Source organism: Spinacia oleracea, chromosome 1 (assembly GCF_020520425.1).
Source record: "Spinacia oleracea cultivar Varoflay chromosome 1, BTI_SOV_V1, whole genome shotgun sequence".
In the NCBI taxonomy this organism is placed as follows: Eukaryota; Viridiplantae; Streptophyta; class Magnoliopsida; order Caryophyllales; family Amaranthaceae; genus Spinacia; species Spinacia oleracea.
The window spans coordinates 119392010-119411884 of record NC_079487.1 but is presented as its reverse complement, the minus strand read 5'-3'; the positions used below and the strand labels follow the sequence as shown (position 1 = coordinate 119411884).

Genomic DNA, 19875 nt, shown 5'->3' with positions numbered 1-19875 from the left:
ATGAAGATAATTTTCTAAATTATTTACAAACATATAAGAAGCTCAAAATCTTACTATGTAGGTGTTTGGTAATCTATAGGGAGATCGAGCATCTTACTATGCAGGTGTTTGGTAATCTATATAGGGAGATCGAGCGGATTGCATTCAGTCCGCTATATGAAAATGTTTGAGAAATAACGATCCATTTGGTAGCCGGTAATAAATGATGGGAATGAAAATAAATTTTTAGTGTTATTTGGCAAGAAAATAACAACATGAAGTCCATGGTAATGAAATTTTGTCTCAAATTTGGTGTTTTTCTTCATAAATTTATATTTCCACCAAATACCACATACTCCCCAAATGATAATGGATGGTAATGGAAATTTGGAAAGAAAATGAGATAATTTTGAACAAACTAGCATTACCATGAGAATGGACATTGATTTTTCTTACAAATTTCGTACAAATTCATTCCTATTGACACCATTTATGACCGACTACCAAACGAACTGTAAGAGTATTATTGTTTTGGATTGGGCAATTTTGAATTTTTTGTTCTTTAAAATAGGTAAGAAGAAGAACTCCCGTATGTATATCTACGCTTGAGCTGCTCCCTAACGTAGTTAATGAAACTCCTTCTTAGGACTAAAGTGAGTCCCACCGACTTGTGTTGATGTGTTGTTAGTTTGTAAATACTTTTTGTAATTTTGTTCCATTAATGCCATTTTTTTTTATTGAGCCTAATACTTTAGAATATTAAAAACATTAAAACAATATCATTTGTATTACAAATATAATGTTTACAATATATGTACAAGTAGCATAATGTTTTACAAATATCAAATCCTTTTACATAAAATTAATAAAGAGAGGAATTTAGTACCGCATGTTACTGAATAACCAAGGGGCGATTACAAAAGGAGCAGTGAAAGTTGCGTTTGGTGCGAAAGTAAAAAGGGACATAACATAAACGCCATGCTTTCTCAACATCCATAGCCTGGACTTGGCCACCGCAGTAGGGGCACGCGCCGCCTGCTGCGTATCGGCCGATTACTTTCTCGTCTTCGTCTACAACAAACACCAAGCACATGATGTTATTTGAATATTTGATCGATGAATAATGTGTTTAAGACTTTTTTTTGATGGACTCGATCTGGTGGTATTGATCTGGTTTTGTGGACGAGGATATGTTATTATGTATTATGGAAATGGTCCAGATGGACTGGTAATGGCCTAATGGGTAGAAAAAATATGGAAGGTTTCAAGGTCAGTCTAGAACTTTCACAACCTTGAATTTTTACTTTTTTTATGGAATAACTTGTTGAAACTTGGACGTTGTATTGTTCGTACTCGTGTTGTAAGCGTGTTGGAATATGTTTGTATCTTCTTTTTATGTTGCATAGTGGTCTAACGGCAAAGTCACAAATGTTGTAGACGAGATTCGATCCCATATCTTAGGTACCATCATTTCAAGACTTTATTAGCTAAGATAGTTGACATCCACTGAAATATATCTTCACGTTACCCGATGAAATATGCTTAGAATGACATATGCTATATTTTTTTTCTTTAATTTTTATCAAAACTAAATCGAATTAAACTAAAGCAAGTTGAACCGAATGAAACCGGCGTGACATAAAAAGAACATGGTCTTGAATATGAGAAGCTTATTTCCATAATCCCATCCTAGCTTGACTCTTTCATTTGCTAGACACATGGTCATAATTTTGTAATTTTATTGCCCACCAGGTCAGCCACATAATTAATACTCCCTCCGTCCCAGATTAGTTGTTACACTTTCTTTTTTCGTCCGTCCCAGATGAGTTGTTACACTTCTAAATTAGGAATGACCCCACAATTATTATATTGTCTCTCTCTTCCCACTAAAACTTTTTTGTCCCCTCACCCTCTCTCATTCAATTAAAAAAAAATACATCACTAACTCCTATCACATCTACTTTTTCAATAAAATAACAATTGATAACCAAACAACCACTTATCACCTAAAACTTTGTGTAAAGGTAAATGTAACAACTAATCTGGAACGGAGGGAGTAAGTTGAAACATAAAGCTATCATGTGGGATTTCACAATTGTATAAGGGTCACCGTCGGCAAAATTTAGCCCAAAAACTTTTAGGAAATACTCCTTCCCTCTCGAATTACTTGCTAGTTGCTATATTTAGACCAATGACGAGTTGACGACCATTCAGGAGAATCGATGGAGTTAACTCATGATAATCTCCTTACACAAGAAGATGAATATCAACCATTATATCAACAAAATCAGAAATATAATTCTCAAATCTCAATAAAGAACAATGATTTAAGTGTGAAGTTACAAATGAATCTAGGACGAAGCAAATAAAGTCACGAAAAAGTCTAATTCAGTATTATTATACAAGCATTTGAAAAGTCAACATTTTTTATTGCATTAGTTATTTCAATTAGTAAATTAATGTAGTATTTCGTATAGAGTACTTCACCTAATTGATATTAGAACCTTTGTCATTCCTCAAGTTTGTTACCAAGCTATTTCAGTTATTGATCTAAGCAAAAGGATATGGTGAGCCCTAAAAAGACCCACATGTACCGTCCGAGCCCGTGTGTGGTCCAATCTCCTATCACTTTTTGAAAAAGTGACACACTCTCACATATAAATGAAAACACTTGATAATCTTTTAGTGGAGGAAGTATTTTCGGATATCAGATATGTGCTTGCAAATACATATCATAGCAAAAGACAAAATAGGAAAACGGACAAAAAAGAAATTAAATGGTACTTTTTAAAATAAAAATGGTACTTTTTTTAACAGAATGGTACTATTTTTTACAGAATGGTACTTTTTTTTACAGAATGGTACTTCCTATTTTGTCTTTTAGCTATTTGTCTTTTAGCTGATATGTGTGTTTCCACACATATCTGATATGCGAAAAAACAACCTCCTTTTAGTGTGGGCCTGTGGGGCAAATTAAGTACGTATATCCCTCTCTTTCTTTAAAGTGAGTTTTCTTCAAACTTTCAACAATTTATATCAATCAATCCCTATCATAGAATATGTCAACTTTTACTTGTAATTTTTACAGACTCGCATTAACTTCTTTTTTTGATGCAAAAAAGAGAGTCAATGTGAGTCTGTAAAAAAGTTAATGCGACTAGCATTAACTTATTAGTTTCCTATTTCAAATTATCCTGCCAAAACCCGAAATGCACATATATCGCCCGAGCCCGTGTGTGGTCCAATATCTTTCTACCACTTTCTGAAAAAAGTTGCTCACTCTAGTATATGAAAACGCTTGATATTCTTTTAACTTGGGACAAATTAAGTACGTATTTTCCTCTCTTTCTTTAAAGTGAGTATTCTTTGAACTTTCAACAACTCATCTCAATCAATCCCTATCGTAGGACATGTCAACCTTTACTTGTAATTTTTACAGGCTCACATTAACTTGTTAGTTTCCTATTTCAAATTATCCGGCCTAAACCCAAAATGCACAGAGTCTATCTCAAAAGCGACTATGACTAAATTTGATCTATTTCTCATGATAAACTAGTTGGCATTTGACAATAGACCCAACTCATTCTAATTTGACACAAATATACGTACATCCAAACAAATATAAACAAATATATAAATGTAACACGATATTGTGTACTACGTATAAGCCAAAACAAAATTAACCAAAATCAAACTCGATTGAAACAACTCATTCTCCAACTTTATAAATACAGGAAGTATATATTCAAACATTTTCAACAGATCATCATACTAACGTACTCATGTTACTGAAAATTCAGCCGACAACCACTACAAATTATTTGGAGCCAAAAAAAAAACCTAAGCACATGATCACATGCCCTTCCCCCATGAAAATTCAGTCCTGATCGATCTGACATCATTATTCATAACTTCATTAATAACTTTACCTAAAAATAACGTCAATTTATTGCTATCAAAACACCCAATTTCATCCACCAATTTGTCTATACTTATTCAAAAAAAAAAAAATCAGTTATGGCAGTTAAGAAAAATGTGCAACTTTTTTCTCTATCATGTTATTTTTCCCTTTTTCTTCGCTCCCTAACATGGGATAATGGCAAATTAGCCACTCACTTTACTCAATTATTTTCCACCTCTAATTTTTTTTTTTAAAACAAATTGAAATTCCACTATATATATATATATATATATATATATATATATAATCTTGATATATACCCACATAAAAATTCAAAAACAAAATGGGAGCTAAACTCATAATTAGTTTCTTATTCTTAGGAACATTGTTATTATTTTCATACCCAAAACCATGTTTAGCATCATCATCTGAAGCCCCAACACCTAAAGATGTAATTAACAGTTATTTAAAACCACACAACAAAGTTCGAGCAAGCCTAGGGTTATCACCTTTCGAATGGAGTGAGGAGCTTGCTAACTACGCGCGGTGGTGGGCCCATGTCCGGCAAGGTGATTGTGCGATGATACATTCACATTCCGACCACGGCGAGAATCTGTTTTGGGGGTCCACCGGAAAAGAGTGGACCGGCCAAGACGCGGTGGATTTCTGGGCCGGAGAAAAGAAATATTATGATTATAAAACTAATACTTGTGCATCGGGTCAGGAATGTGCGCATTATACTCAGATTGCTTGGAAACAAAGTAAGAAGTTGGGATGTGCAAAGCTTACTTGTACAAATGGGTATACTTTTATTACTTGTAATTATGATCCTCATGGTAATATTATGGGACAAAGGCCTTTCTGATTAATCAAGGTCTCTAATTCTGTAATTCATTTAATTTAACATGACTTGTAACGATTAATATTATTAGTTTTAACTTCTAAATATGTATTATTGTATAAAAACTACGAACTATTAATTACTCCCGCTCTTATAGATGATGGGGAATTGAAAATCGTCCAATATATCTCTAGAGTTGTGCTTTAAAATGTGTCTTTCTGTATGAACGAAAATGATAAAGGTCGCAACATGCCACCTTTAAGCCGTGTCACAATGATTACATGGCATGCTTATGTGTCATGATTTTAATTAGAAATTAAAATATTTAACTTATATAATCTATTATACATGTTAAGAAAAAAGGTAGGAAAAATCTTAATATTCTATTTTGTTTCTTTTTTTATATCAACTACCTTATTTAAAAAATTTCATAGTAAAAATATCGCATTGATAGTAAAAATATTGTGACGAAGCATAGTGTACGTGGCGCTTATATGTACCATTTAAACTCTGACACGTAAGATTGCGACAACTAAATGTTGTCGCAACTTGCGACCTTTTTCATCACCCCTATATGAATACCTCGAGAAGCTCCTATGTATATGTTGAGAATGTATCTTTATTGTCCAATCCTAAAATGAATTTGTTATTCTAGGCATGGAGGTTCAAGTATTGCCTCGATTTTTATGAGTTGTATACTCCCTCCTCCGTCCCTAATTGTTTGCCCCATGTATTAATAATGCTTTATTAAGATTTGGTTGTGTGGAATTTATTGAAAATAAACAAAATGTATATTTTATCTTAAGAATAAAATTGTGGTTCCATGAGTTTTTATGGTAATAGAGCGCGCTATCTTTTAGAGACAAGCTAAAACGGTAAATGTAACAAACAAAAAGGAATAGAAGGCGGGATTACTTATTAAAAAATCATAAACCAAGCACAACTGCACAAGTGTAAAAGTTCATGGGTTAACCCAATCCCAAGGATGTGGGTGTTTAGCAAAATGCAATTAATCTTAAAAATGACCAATTTATGTTACGGTGTTTTTATTGCCTATTTGGATAATTTAAAATGAGGAAAAGAAAGTATTTCCGAGTACACCTAGCACTTTAGAAGTTAAAACAAGATTTTTTTTTTTTTTTTTTGATGCGAATGAGCCACAAGGGCAATATAAATTACAAATGGGGGCGGGGGGATTCGAACCTGAAACCTATCGTACACAGGCCCTCAGTCTTAACCACTAGGCCAAGACATCATTGGTAGAAGTTAAAACAAGATGTATATAAGATTTTGTAATTGAGAGTGGTTTCCAACGTTAACATACACCTTTTTAGCCACATTACGTCAAAAATAAGCCATGAAAACTAAGATAAAAACGATTCTAAACTGCTACATCTACAAGCAATGCAAATACCATTGCCCTACCTCCCTAGTCTTTACTGATCTTTAGTGATTCAACCTACTCCTTAGAAAAATAACACATTCTTTAATTAAGTATCCAATATCTCATACGGGGTAGGTTGCAAAATTAAAAATATTAATTTTAGACCGATTGTATTTATTTACTAGACTTTAGCCCGTGCGATGCACGGTTTCTATTCAATTGTTACGTTAAAATAAAACTCCTACATATATCAACTGCTATATTTTATATATTAGATTAAATTGATTTTTTTTTATTTTGGATTGAAGTTCATTTTAGATTTATTTTTTTAATTATTATAGTGTTTGATTTTGGATGAAATTGTATATAAGAAATATTAATAATTATTTAATAAAAATATTTTGAAGTCTTATTTTTTATTGGCTGAAACCATTAGATTTCTTATGCGGCGCTCTAATATTGGATTAATGTTTGATTTTGGATTGAATTTTATTTTAGATTAGTGTTTGATTTTGGATGAATTTTATTTTAGATTTATTTTTTAATTATTAGAGCGTTTGATTTTGGATGGAATTGTATATATTAGTAATTAATTAATTAATTTAAATATCTACGTGGCACCTAATTAATTATCTGCGTGGCATTCGAATTTTTAATTCAAAAATAATTTTGAAGTCTTATTTTTTATTGGCTGAAACCATTAGATTTCATACGCGGCGCTCTAATATTGGATTAATGTTTGATTTTGGATTGAATTTTATTTTAGATTAGTGTTTGATTTTGGATGAATTTTATTTTAGATTTATTTTTTAATTATTAGAGCGTTTGATTTTGGATGAAATTGTATATATTAGTAATTAATTAATTAATTTAAATATCTACGTGGCACCTAATTAATTATCTACGTGGCACTCGATTTTTTTAATTCAAAAATAAATTAGAAATCTTATTTTTTATTAGCCGAAACCATTAGTAATCCTAGGTGGCGCTCTAATATTTCAGCAAATATGCCTCCTTTATATATGTATATTAGATTTGTTTTGTTAGTTGTTTATAAAGTTAGACTGAAATTGATAAAACAAGAACTATTCAGATTGTTAAGAAAAAAAGCATGTGCGGATTTAGATTTAAAGATGGTTGTGGGTCGGGCCGCTTCGAAGCCCCAACCGACACGACAAGAAAATGTCCGGTCGGGCAAGGGCACGGGCACGGGCACAAAGTCATGGGCCAAGTCTAGGCCTTAATTTTTTGAAAAAAGCACGACACGACTCGACCCGGCACGACAAAACACGCTAAATTTAGTAAAATTAACCTTAGGCACGACGGGCCGTCCCGGACCGACACGTGGGCTCGGGCCGAACATGGGCCTTGTTTTGAACTTTTCGGCCCGGCCTGGCACCGTACGACACAATGTGGGCCTGTGGTAGGCCCGGCCCCGCCCACAACCATCTTTAGGTTGCCCATGTGACCTTCGAGTATATATACATCAACTTTGAGCCACTTTTTTTTGATAGGTAAGGAGAAAATACATTAGGAGACCGTCCACTCAAGGGTAACTCCTAAGTAATCACTGTTTACAATCGAAATAAATTTTTGACTACTACAAGGTTGAATTTGCGTAGAATCTGACTACTTTATAACCAATGTAATGTGTAATGACTTGTTTAATACTTTCTCAGTTCTCATTTACATGATACAATTGAGTTTTTTTTTATACTATTCACACAAGCTAATTTAATTTCTACAATAAATATTTTTTAATATACTCTTTAATATCAACTTTTTATAATTTTTCATATTCACAATGAACATATTAATGTTTGACAAACTTGCTTGAATAATTGTATCATTTAAAAAAGAACAGATTCAAGTTGGTGCACCATGTATGAGTCTTTTTTTACATGAAGATTGGCATACCACATCCACATCAATTGCCACTAAACATAATTCATCAAATCAGATGGATCCACCCATGATCCACACCATAGTCCATAGACCATAGATCATAAGGTGGATCCACCCATGATCTCACAACCTCAAATCAGAAATGAACGTTGGGAGTATTATTCATACTTTTTCCAAAAATAAAATTTTGATATTTCCTGGTTCATAACTGCATAGGTGTCAAGAACCCCACATTTCCCCCGCCAATTCCATCAGCATTATCCCCTTCCCCAGATTCTCCCTATCTCTGTCTCTCTCTCTCTCTTTCCTTCAAGCTTGTAGAGATTTCGATTATGGGTAATGGGTAGCTCCAATTTCAGAAAATGCATCTTCAAATTTGCAAATTTCCCACCCATAAATTCATTTCAATTTCAACCCACTTCTCAAATTTCGCTCTATACTCTTCCCAAAATGATTATTCTCCAATTTTCAATAATCTCTCTCTTAAAAAATCCCGCAATTCCAATCTCAAACGCCTCACTTCCCGCATTGTTCAGCTCACTCGCCGCAGACAACTCAACCAGGTACTGAAATTTAGTGAATTTTCCACTTTTTTTTTTTTTGGAGGGGGGGGGGGGGATGGTGATGCTTGGGTTGTAATTTGATGTGGGTTTTTGTAATTTGGGTTGTTCTGATGAAGGTTTTTGAAGAAATTGAGGTAGCGAAAAGAAGATATGGGGGACTTAATACAATTGTGATGAACGCGGTGTTAGAGGCTTGTGTTCATTGTGGTGATATTGAATCTGCACTTAAGCTGTTTGATGAAATGTCTAAGTCAAGAAGTTGCCATGTTGATAACATCTCTTACGGAACTCTGTTGAAGGTATTGAATCCAACTTAATGCTTTCACCAAGGTTTAATTGTATTTTTCTCTTTTACCGAACAGTCCATGAAGTCTTTTCCTTCCAGAAGAATTAGATGATACTGTTGTGTAACTTTATGGTCAGCCATTTACGCATTGATGGTATTAGAATAGGCATGAATCATCATTCATTCATTCATTGATGATACCAAATTAGTGGAATTTATTAGTGTATCATCTTTAACTTAGTCTACTTCTCCTCTCGAATGCTTGATAATATATCCTCTTATCCTTGCTCTTGATTGGTGAAAACATAGTGTTCCGGTGTTGTAAAGATGGAAACAATGGGCTTCGAATGAAGGCCCTTTCGTATGTGTTGAAGATCTTGCTTGCTTGAATGAGTCGAGTCCGAATTCACCTGCACAAGAGCAAAGTTACTAGCCTCGGGGGTGTTTCCGAGGAAAGCCCCTCCGATGCCTAAGTAAGAACGATGCTCGGATTCTAGAGAGAAGTTCTCTAAAAGAGTAGTCTTAAGGCGATAAATTGGACGTACCTTGAGGTGTGAGCCTTCGTGGCCTATTTATAGTGTTTGCATAATAAATGCCCATAGGTCATTTATTGCTATTGGGCCTTGGGCCTTAATGGATGGCTGAATAGCCATAGTGGTAAGGTTTGATGCTGTTGTTTAGAGCCATTGGGCTTTGGACTTAGTGGCCCAATTGAATATCAATTGGGAGCCCAAACAACATGCCCCCAGACCCGGTCCATTTAGAATTAAATGGGTGGGTTTTCCAGTTGTCAGAAGTCCAAAAGTTCCCTCTCTTTTTTTGAAAAGGGATGATTTGCATTGATGACAAGTGTTGGGACTTGTATTATGTCGTGGAGATCGTGGGTTTGAAAAGAAGTTGATGCGCCTCCTTTTTTTCTATAAATACTGGGCGCTTAGCTCTCTTCAAACTTTACTTTCTCTCTCTTTCAAACACATTTCCTCTCTTTTTCTGGCGATCGCAGTTTTCGAGTTTCTTCAGATCTACGGAATTCGGTCAGTTCTGGACTTCGGGAACTTGTGTCGTTCGCTTTGTCGGCGAATTCCGCTTCGGAAAAAGGTAACTTGCTTCTGAATTTTCCTTACTTTTTCGCTCTTTCCTCTACTCCTCAATCTAAACCCTAGACCGAGAATTCGCGATCATGGCAAAGAATAAAGGAAAAAGTAAGTTCGTCGTTGGTTCCTATAGTGAGAGGGAGGATGTGCCCTCGGGAAGGGTACAGAAGAATTCAAGGGGTGGACACTCGGAGAGGCCGGTGGAGAAACGTTCGACTGGTTGGGATGCTTCCAAAGATGGTGCTGTTGGCGGGTCTGGTGTGTCTGAACGTGCTACTTCTGGTAAGAAAGCTGGTTCTTCGGGTGTACGCCGTTCTTACCCTGAGTTTCCAGTTCATTGGACTGAAGCTGATCCGAAGGGCAAGTATGCCCCGATCTTGCATGAGACCACCCGAAGAACCAGCTTTCTTACCAGAAGTAGCACGTTCAGACACACCAGACCCGCCAACAGCACCATCTTTGGAAGCATCCCAACCAGTCGAACGTTTCTCCACCGGCCTCTCCGAGTGTCCACCCCTTGAATTCTTCTGTACCCTTCCCGAGGGCACATCCTCCCTCTCACTATAGGAACCAACGACGAACTTACTTTTTCCTTTATTCTTTGCCATGATCGCGAATTCTCGGTCTAGGGTTTAGATTGAGGAGTAGAGGAAAGAGCGAAAAAGTAAGGAAAATTCAGAAGCAAGTTACCTTTTTCCGAAGCGGAATTCGCCGACAAAGCGAACGACACAAGTTCCCGAAGTCCAGAACTGACCGAATTCCGTAGATCTGAAGAAACTCGAAAACTGCGATCGCCAGAAAAAGAGAGGAAATGTGTTTGAAAGAGAGAGAAAGTAAAGTTTGAAGAGAGCTAAGCGCCCAGTATTTATAGAAAAAAAGGAGGCGCATCAACTTCTTTTCAAACCCACGATCTCCACGACATAATACAAGTCCCAACACTTGTCATCAATGCAAATCATCCCTTTTCAAAAAAAGAGAGGGAACTTTTGGACTTCTGACAACTGGAAAACCCACCCATTTAATTCTAAATGGACCGGGTCTGGGGGCATGTTGTTTGGGCTCCCAATTGATATTCAATTGGGCCACTAAGTCCAAAGCCCAATGGCTCTAAACAACAGCATCAAACCTTACCACTATGGCTATTCAGCCATCCATTAAGGCCCAAGGCCCAATAGCAATAAATGACCTATGGGCATTTATTATGCAAACACTATAAATAGGCCACGAAGGCTCACACCTCAAGGTACGTCCAATTTATCGCCTTAAGACTACTCTTTTAGAGAACTTCTCTCTAGAATCCGAGCATCGTTCTTACTTAGGCATCGGAGGGGCTTTCCTCGGAAACACCCCCGAGGCTAGTAACTTTGCTCTTGTGCAGGTGAATTCGGACTCGACTCATTCAAGCAAGCAAGATCTTCAACACATACGAAAGGGCCTTCATTCGAAGCCCATTGTTTCCATCTTTACAACACCGGAACACATAGTAAGCAAGAAGTTATAATGAGAATTTTCTTTACCCTATTTGTACATACCATCAGAACAACGTCTTATGCATAAAGGGCTAATTGACATGAGCAAGGTCTAATTTAAATCCTATACCACAATCGTCAATTCGTGATCACGTCTCAAGCCACAGTTCACAATTCACATTGTTGCTTATAGAGTTATAGGTCAACACAAGGAGTTAAGGACTTGGACTTGGGACCCTAATGTATCCAAGATTTGTGACAATGGAAATTTATGAAGAAAAACACATGTTTGGGATGGAGTTCTATGACCATTGTAATGAACATGAACTTTCCTTACAAAATTACACATAAATTCATTACCATTTTTGCGATTTATAACCTCTTACCAAACATGTTATTGAACTGCTTGACCTTGCACACATGTTAGAACTTGGAAGTTTTAAAACTAAAACAGGAGACTCAAGGAGAAACCTTGTATCAAAAGTATAAAAATCTGAAATTCTGAATGTACCAAACTTAAGTTAAAGCTTATATGATATCTGGAGTCCTTTTGGGCAGTATAGCTTCAGTGATGGATTTCGTGGTTTCAAACAATTCGAGTGTTTAAATGAATTTGGTATAACGCTGTGATGTGAAATTCAACCTATCGACTGAAATTTGCTGATATATAGATCTGAAATATGATCCGTAGATTCCTTCACAGAGTATTTAGTATAACTTATCAAAGTTTGATTCCCTGAATGGATTTTAATGTAACTGAAGGGTTTGGGTAAGGCTCGAAGAATTGATGAAGCATTTCATCTCCTTGAAGTAGTGGAGCGAGGTGATGCTGTTGGAAGTCCAGAATTATCAGCACCACTTCTCTATGGTTTGCTTAACGCTCTCCTTGATGCAGGTAGTATTTCATGAATTAAAAGATGTTCACAATTCTTCTCCTAGTTTTTTGTGTTAGGATTCTTGCTTTTATTTGTTTTTGAAGTTAGCCTAGCGATGGCTGATCCACCTCTAAATTCTTCTCGTTGGAGTATGAATTTTCTGAACTCCGTAGACAGACTCACTATTACATATTCTGTTACCTACAAGGAGGGTGTTATGAAGTCTATCACACTAAGTATGAAGCCTTAGCACATCAAGTTATGCCCAGTTGCGTTAAATGAATAAATTTTGAGTTCTTGTTGCTGGATTTTTTAACTCTTGTTATTCATTTTTCTTATTGCACAGAGTATAAGCCACTTGCAATATTTGGTACTTGGCCAAAATTAGATGTGTAAAGGGGGGGGGGGGGATTTCAAACTAGATTGTGAAAGCATTCTATCTAACTGTAGATAAAACTTCTCGGAATCTGAAAATAGAAAATGGAGAAAGGCAGAAAAAAGAATATGTAGCTAATGCTAAGTTTGATTGGAAAGGTTTAATCTATTTAAATAGAAATTAAACACCGGTAAGAGGGAATTGTTGATAACCATGTTGTAATTATAAAAAAAAAAAAAAAAACGGAGGAAATATTAAAATTGGATTACACAAAAGACTTCCCTAAACCCTTTCCTCTTTGCAACAGGACAAAGTACAAGTTCTATCTGAGATGAGGTATCAAGGTGTTTGCTATTTGTAGATGAAATCCTTTAGATGGATGAGCACAAATCTGTGGTTAATGCTAAGTTAGAGAGATAGAGTTAAAAACTAGAATCTAGAGGCTTGCGTACATTGAGTGCCATTTTAGCATTAGGAGAGGCCAATTGAAGATGTGGTGAAATTAAACGATGAGGAGTTACCTGTTAGTGATCGTTTGAATTACCTCGGATCAATTATACAAAGAGACATTGATCAGGATGTAACTTATAGAATAAAGTCTGGGTGGCTCAAATGGAGTGGAGTTTAGGGATTTGGTTACTATGTGATCGTAGAGTACTTTTAAAGGTTAAAACGAAAATGGACCGCAATTAGACCAACATTATTATATGGATTAGAATGTTGGACATTTATGAAAGAGCACATTAAAAAGATGAGTGTACCATAGATGTGTTTGTTGAGATGGATGTGAAGGAACACCATCAGGGATAGAATTAAGAATGTAGATATTCGGAGGGAAGTTGTGAGTTGCGGATATAAGATAAGGGAGAATCAGTTACAACTTACAAGGGCATGTGAAAGTTCAACCAAAAGATGCACTGATAAGGAAGGCGGAGATCTTAAATGTAGTTGAGGAAGGCCAAAGATGACTTGGATGGAGGGAGTTAAAACCAACATGGAGAAAATGGGCTTGTAAGATGTAGGATTAGATAGAAGTGAATGGAGGAGGATCTTTGTGGATAACCATGAGATATACCCTCGGTTCATGGAGGCTGACCCCATCTCTTTGTGAATAAGGCTATGGCTTTGGTGTTGTGGAAAATAAGATTATTCATCAGGTGAAGGTGAAGGGTACACGAAAGTTGTATAAAAAATTCCTTTAGGACAAGGATAGCCACCACCAACTAAGGATCTGCCTTGGAAGAGACTGGCAGAAATGGGATTTCCAGGAGGTGTTGCAGAAGAATATCAAATCTGAAAGAAAAAAAAGAGTAAATCAAGCATTTAATAAAGTGACTGAATAAGAACCAGACCAGAGTTGCAAAAAGGTCTTACTCTAAGGAAACATGTAGAAAGTGAGACAGGTGGAAGTAGGGACTGCATATATCTCTACTCTAAATGCAAGTGATAGAAAAGGCTTCCTTGCTTGTGGTTTACAGTATAAATCCTACTCCTAAATCTTCCCAATTTATCTAGGCTTATGTTCTTGATAAGAGCTCTAAATGGATCAAATCTTAGTTTATGATGTCTCCCTTTTACTTGTAGGCCAACTTTTCTGTTTGTGATCCCATAAATGAGGAATCCAGGTAATTGCTCTTAACATTCTGGTACCTCACTACCAGTAAAGTTTCACCTTTCACATCTTACTTTCCAAAAGCTTGATTGATGTCAAGTGTAAGTGTTCATTTTGTTTTTCTAACCAATACTGGAGGGACTATTCATAACCTAGATTCATCACATTAACAGAGGAGAGGAATAAATCTATGAAGCACTTTCCCGTTCGTAAGTCTGTGTTATGCAATGCTTTATCTGAAATGATATGCAGAGAACCAAAAGCTCTGTTGCACCCTTGGTATAGAGCTTCGTTTTGCCATTGTGCTATGTTGTATGGTTTTCTGAGGATTTTTTCTTTAATTGTTTCCCTGACCGTTTTCCGCCTCTATTAATCTCTCAAAGGTTGAAATGCACTGTATGCTATCCGGAGAATATATTGTAGCATGAGTACACCTTCTGATGTACTTTTTCCTGTTATGTGGTGTTACCTTGAGAGTTTCAACCTGTAAAAGTATGTTCTTGCTCATTTTCTTCTTTTTGTGTAAAACTTACTTGCTAATTTTTAGGTAGTGTGGGGTAACAACGACAACTGGTTTTATAGTAAGACCATAAAGTTTCTAATCAAACCTTTGCAACTGGCTTAACTTATGGTACTGAGTCAACTGAGTCAACTCTCAGCTGGAGAAAGTATATTTTTTGCTTTGTTCTATAACATAGTGTTTGCATTTAGAGATTCCCGGACAATGTTTTCATGTTTGCAATAGTTTACTGCAGGAGACTTACGTCGCGCCAATGGTCTTCTTGCACGCTATGGGTTTGTGTTCTATGAGGCTGGGAGCCCTTCAATCTTGATATACAACCTGTTGATGAAGGTGTGGTACTGAGCTCTTCTTACTGCAATAGAAATATTTACTTTTGCTTTATGTTTTTTCTTCTTTTGTGCCTCAGTTTACTGTTTTTACTTTTTAGCACTCCGTGCTTGTTTTTTTGAGTTTGCATCTGGATTTACTCATTATATCATTGTGACATTTCTATACTAGTCATAAACTCTAGATAATTTTTTTTTGTTAATTAGGGGTTACGTTGGTAATAAGCATCTCCTCTTATTTCAGGGATACATAAGTACAGGTTCTCCCGAGGCTTCATTCACTGTCCATGACGAGATGTTGCGCCAAGGGTTAAAGCCAGATAAGCTTACCTATAATATGCTTATCCTTGCTGCAGTGAAGACAGGAAAACTGGATTCTGCAATGCAATATTTGGAGGAAATGAAGGTCTCAAGAAAGTGTTGAAAGGCCAGTTTAGAGCCTCAATATCACGCCGAGCCCGAGAACATGCATTCAGTTACTAATATCTCCCCTCTTTTTCAGGTTGCTGCACTGAAGTACAATTCTGATTATCTTCTTCCGGATAATGTAGCGTATACTACTCTATTGAAGGTCAGTAAACTCACCTTATATAACATTTTCTGGGAGTTCTCTCATGTCGTCTGTACTGTAAAAGTTGTTTGCTCTAGTTAATAATAATGATTTAGATTGTTATTTTTGTACTGATGTATCATGTGTATTGTGGAACCTTTATACCCGAACTCCTGTGTTGTGTTAATTGGAAATTTGGAACTTATGTGAGGAGGCCATTACTCTTATGCCTGAAATAGTTTTTTGAATAGTATTATTGTCACTTACAAATGTCATTTACAGGGTGCTGCACTTGCTAAAGATATCCATTTAGTTCAGAAGATAATGATGGAAATGCAAACATCTGAAAAGTTATCTATTGATCGAGTTGCCTACACTGCACTCGTTGACGCTCTGCTAAGCTGCAGCTCAATCAATGGTATGACTTAAACCAAATTCTGCTGACCTGGTTTATAGGACACATTTTAATTAACCATGATTTGATGACAACACAATACCACCTTATGTTCAGCAACTTTGGGATAGTTTTAAGTCTGGAATGAACATTACTGTGACTCTGTGGGGTGGGAAGAAACTATAGCTTTTCTCTAATGCAAACCTATAACTTGAAACGTTTTTTTTTTTTTTGCTGTTTAGATTAGAATTCCATTTTGCTTAGAGCAAGCCCAGCTGTTGATTAGTTGTTGACATTGTCGGAAATGGTGTGAGATTCTCAGAATTGTACTTCAAGAATTGCCTGAATTGGAAAGTTCTTGGTCATTACTGAACTGCAATCTGTTGTTAACTTGTTCATGGCTTTTGGCTTTGGCTTTGGCTTTCCTTCAATCTGGAGACATAGTTACCTATTGTAATCTATGATTAATTTGTGACAAGTAAATATCTATGGCTTTCTCAGGCGCTCTATGTGTGTTCGGGAAGATATTAAAGAAGGCAGGAGAAAATTCAAAGCTGCGGCCAAAGCCTCATCTTTATCTTTCCTTGATGCGTGCTTTGGCTCACATAGGTGATTTATGGATGGTGAAGAACTTACACAATCGCATGTGGCGGGATTCTTCAGGAACCATCACTCCTGCAGTTCAAGAAGAAGCTGATCACCTTCTAATGGAAGCCGCTTTGAATGCTGGACAGGTTCTTTTGCACTGTAACTTATCTAGAGTATTATGTTTGCTGTTACTGAGAAGAATGTTCCCATGCATAGAGGTTCCTTCCTGTTTTACCATCTTACGTACAAATGTTTACTACTGGCTTCCCTATCGTGTCAGGTTGAAGTTGCTGTACAGATTCTTTCAGATGTTAATGCTAGATGGAAAGGACTGTCTTGGACAAGTCCAGGTGGCTTGGTGAGTATTACAAACAGTATATTACAAACGATGCCCCATTTTGTTAATTCAAATTTCAATATTGTCGAGTCACGAGTTAGGTTTTTATATAATTATCTTGAAAGCATATATGGAGTATTTCTATTAGCTTGGCTTGTGTGAATAATTGTTTAAAACCATTAAGTTCCCATAGTTATTTAGTAACAAATTTAAGATTTCTTGCAAATTTACAATCATACCTAGTTGAAATTAGCAAACAACGTAAGAATAATTGAAATAAGTTAGTACAGGACTACAAATTAAACACACCTATTTCAAGTTAGATATATTTGTGTGTACTGTTGACTGTTGACTTGTTGAGTAAGAAGTCATAGTTACGTATAACTTCTTTAGGCCTTGTTGCTACCGTGTTCGAACCCTACTGCAAGAAATTTTGTTGTCAATTGTAGTACATGTTTCTGGCTGAGTGGATGATATGCTATGACACTAGTGAATGAGGGGGTTCCAGACTTCCAGGTGGAACAAATACTTCATAACATAGTATAGATAAATGCTTCACATCCTATACTTTTCTCTCATGCTCTAGAAACTATCACATTAAGTTTGTAAGATTTCTCATTTTGTTGCTTTTACTTTTGTCATTTTAAATCCAGGCTGCTGTACGCCTTGAGGCTTTGTTGGGATTTGACCGGTCCGTGTTCTATCCCTATGTTCTTCCCCAGGTATGTTGTGCACTTGTGGCTCTCTCCCTCAGACAATGTAGATTTGGGTATTTGACTTGGCTGTCAGCAATTTTAACTTTTTTATGAAATAAAAGGATAAAAAGATAAGTATTTCTTATAGTTTCTAATAGATGAGTGTTCTGATCGTAGAACTTTCTAAGAGTCAATTTTCATCATGATATATGGATATGATACACAAACTATTAGATGGGCAGATGAAGAAACTTGAACTTGAAGAGACTAGAACTAAATTCTTGCAGCATATTTACTGATTTGTCATCATCAGCATGATTTTTTTGTGTCTGGCTTATGTGACTACTTGAACGAAGGCATATATTTACCTTCTAAAAAAAACGAAGGCATATATTTAGACTTTTTGTTTATTGATTGTACATGTTTACAATGTTTTGGCAAATAGGTGTCAGTAGATGATACAGTGGAGAGTATCATGATTCCATTTGAAGAAGCTAACCCTCTACAAGCTACCTTAAAGCTAAAGGAAGTGTCCATGCGTTTCCTGGAGGAATCGGTTGTGCCCGTCATAGATGATTGGGGCAACTGTGTGGGACTACTACACCGCGAAGACTGTACAGATGTATGTTGTTTTTTGTGTGAAAAACTTTCATTTATTTATATTCAGCTTTTTTGGTTTGCGCATGCATGCCTTCTATAACATTGCCAAGTATGTTGAGTCTTTTGGGTCAGGATGGGCAGGGACAGGTCAAAATAGGTTGGGTCCTATTCAAGTCTGGTAAATTAGTTTACTAGGATGGGAAATGAATCCATTTTGTCACATTTAGTTTTGGGCTGCATCTTTGTCAGGATACAAATGGAGATTAGGTCGGGATACCAAACACCCCCATGAGTGTCGGCCATGACAACAACAGGGTTCTGAACAGCTATCCATTGAACCTGTCTGTTTATTGGGCAGTAGGCTCTGTTCTTTTTGGCTTAACTGCAGTTTCATGACTTATTTGGCAGTTCAGTTAATTTCATTTCAGTTCAGTTCAGCTCAAAAGAACAGGGCCTCAGTAAGTGTAGTCTACACATAATAATGGGTACTTCTGAATTGTGGTTTGATGCTACTTTTGAAGTTTGATTTGTAAACAGCCATTGTTAAATGATTATTTGTGTGTGTTTTTACATGATGGTGCAGCTAAATTTGCCGCTCTCAGCAATGATGAAGAGCCCTCCTCCTTACGTGGCAGCCTCAACATCCGCTGGCCGTGTGATCGACCAAATCTTGGAGAAGCGGTACAAGATGGTGGTAGTTGTGGCATATAGCAACATGTATACTTCTTGTGGCTCTAAGCCTGTTGGAGTTTTTACTTCTGAGCAATTACACAAGCTTATTAATAAGCCTGCCTTAAACGTGCTAGGACAGAAATCTTCTTTACTATTTGTAAGACCACCATAAACTTATTATAATCTACTTTGTTTTTCCTGTAAATTTTTGCAACTATCTACTGCGTACATAACTAAGAGTTCAGGCACCAATGTCCAATGACAAAACTAAAGTTTTACCTACATATGATATGGCTCATTGGCTATAACATTTTCTTAAAAAGGTGATGAAATACAAATTAAGAAAATTTATTTGTTACCACATCCTAACAACAAGATGGACAAAAACGTTTTTACGGCTTGTAGCTTTTACGGCTTTACCAAACCGTCTAAGAGCAATTACGCATATACTTCCTCTGTTCTTATTTATATGACACAATAATTTATTCACGTTTGCCAATACACGATTTCAAACATTAATATCTTCATATGGATAAGAAAAAATAATAAAAAGTTGATATTTAAAAAATATTTATTGAGATGAATCAAACAAGACCCCACACGACTATGTTTTTTCTTAAGTATAAATAACAAATTGAAATCAAAAGAGCTTGTGTGAATAGTGTCAAAATCCCAATTGTGTTATATAAATAAGAACAGAGGAAGTATATATATATATATATATATATATATATATATATATATATATATTAAGGAAAACGCAAAGAGAAATGAGGCTAATAATGTTGAAACTTACAAGGCTCTCAAAATTAATGAAAGAAAAGGTGACAATTAAGCCTATTCTTTGTAACTTTCTTAACGTTCACTTTAATAATCACCTTACATGTAAATCCCCCTTCAATTAT

The 19875-nt window shown here is 36.0% G+C and overlaps 3 protein-coding genes across 4 annotated transcripts; 2 read left to right on the top strand and 1 right to left on the bottom strand.

Moving 5' to 3' along the window:
- Positions 1-32: 32 nt before the first annotated feature.
- Positions 33-1502, bottom strand: LOC110795130 (uncharacterized). Its single transcript, XM_022000112.2, has one exon. It carries the CDS (start codon positions 1070-1072, stop codon positions 872-874), a length of 201 nt encoding a protein of 66 aa, XP_021855804.1. The 5' UTR covers positions 1073-1502; the 3' UTR covers positions 33-871.
- A 2682-nt stretch (positions 1503-4184) lies between these two features.
- Positions 4185-4863, top strand: LOC130471774 (pathogenesis-related protein PRB1-3). Its single transcript, XM_056842073.1, has one exon. It carries the CDS (start codon positions 4224-4226, stop codon positions 4743-4745), a length of 522 nt encoding a protein of 173 aa, XP_056698051.1. The 5' UTR covers positions 4185-4223; the 3' UTR covers positions 4746-4863.
- Positions 4864-8195: 3332 nt separating this feature from the next.
- LOC110795087 (pentatricopeptide repeat-containing protein At5g10690) lies at positions 8196-19175 on the top strand. 2 transcript variants are annotated; one of them, XM_022000064.2, is made up of 12 exons: positions 8196-8573; positions 8690-8872; positions 12185-12317; positions 15041-15138; positions 15379-15540; positions 15637-15705; positions 15967-16102; positions 16580-16812; positions 16947-17024; positions 17657-17725; positions 18144-18320; positions 18548-18861. In XM_022000064.2, the coding sequence occupies exons 1-12, from the start codon at positions 8373-8375 to the stop codon at positions 18563-18565; spliced, it is 1557 nt and encodes a 518-aa protein (XP_021855756.2). In that variant the 5' UTR covers positions 8196-8372; the 3' UTR covers positions 18566-18861. The 2 variants fall into 2 exon arrangements, with proteins under 2 accessions (XP_021855756.2, XP_021855755.1); XM_022000063.2 differs by lacking the exon at positions 18548-18861 and adding an exon at positions 18882-19175 and having other exon boundaries at positions 8199-8573.
- The last annotated feature ends 700 nt before the right edge of the window (positions 19176-19875 follow it).

Bases quoted from the DNA above. Each gene is read 5' to 3' on its own strand.
- LOC110795130 (XM_022000112.2), bottom strand. From the start codon at position 1,072: ATGTGCTTGGTGTTTGTTGTAGACGAAGACGAGAAAGTAATCGGCCGA.
- LOC130471774 (XM_056842073.1), top strand. From the start codon at position 4,224: ATGGGAGCTAAACTCATAATTAGTTTCTTATTCTTAGGAACATTGTTA.
- LOC110795087 (XM_022000063.2), top strand. From the start codon at position 8,373: ATGCATCTTCAAATTTGCAAATTTCCCACCCATAAATTCATTTCAATT. The intron at 8,873-12,184 runs GTATTGAATCCA...ATGTAACTGAAG, and splicing joins CTTACGGAACTCTGTTGAAG to GGTTTGGGTAAGGCTCGAAG. The intron at 16,813-16,946 runs GTTCTTTTGCAC...CTATCGTGTCAG, and splicing joins CCGCTTTGAATGCTGGACAG to GTTGAAGTTGCTGTACAGAT.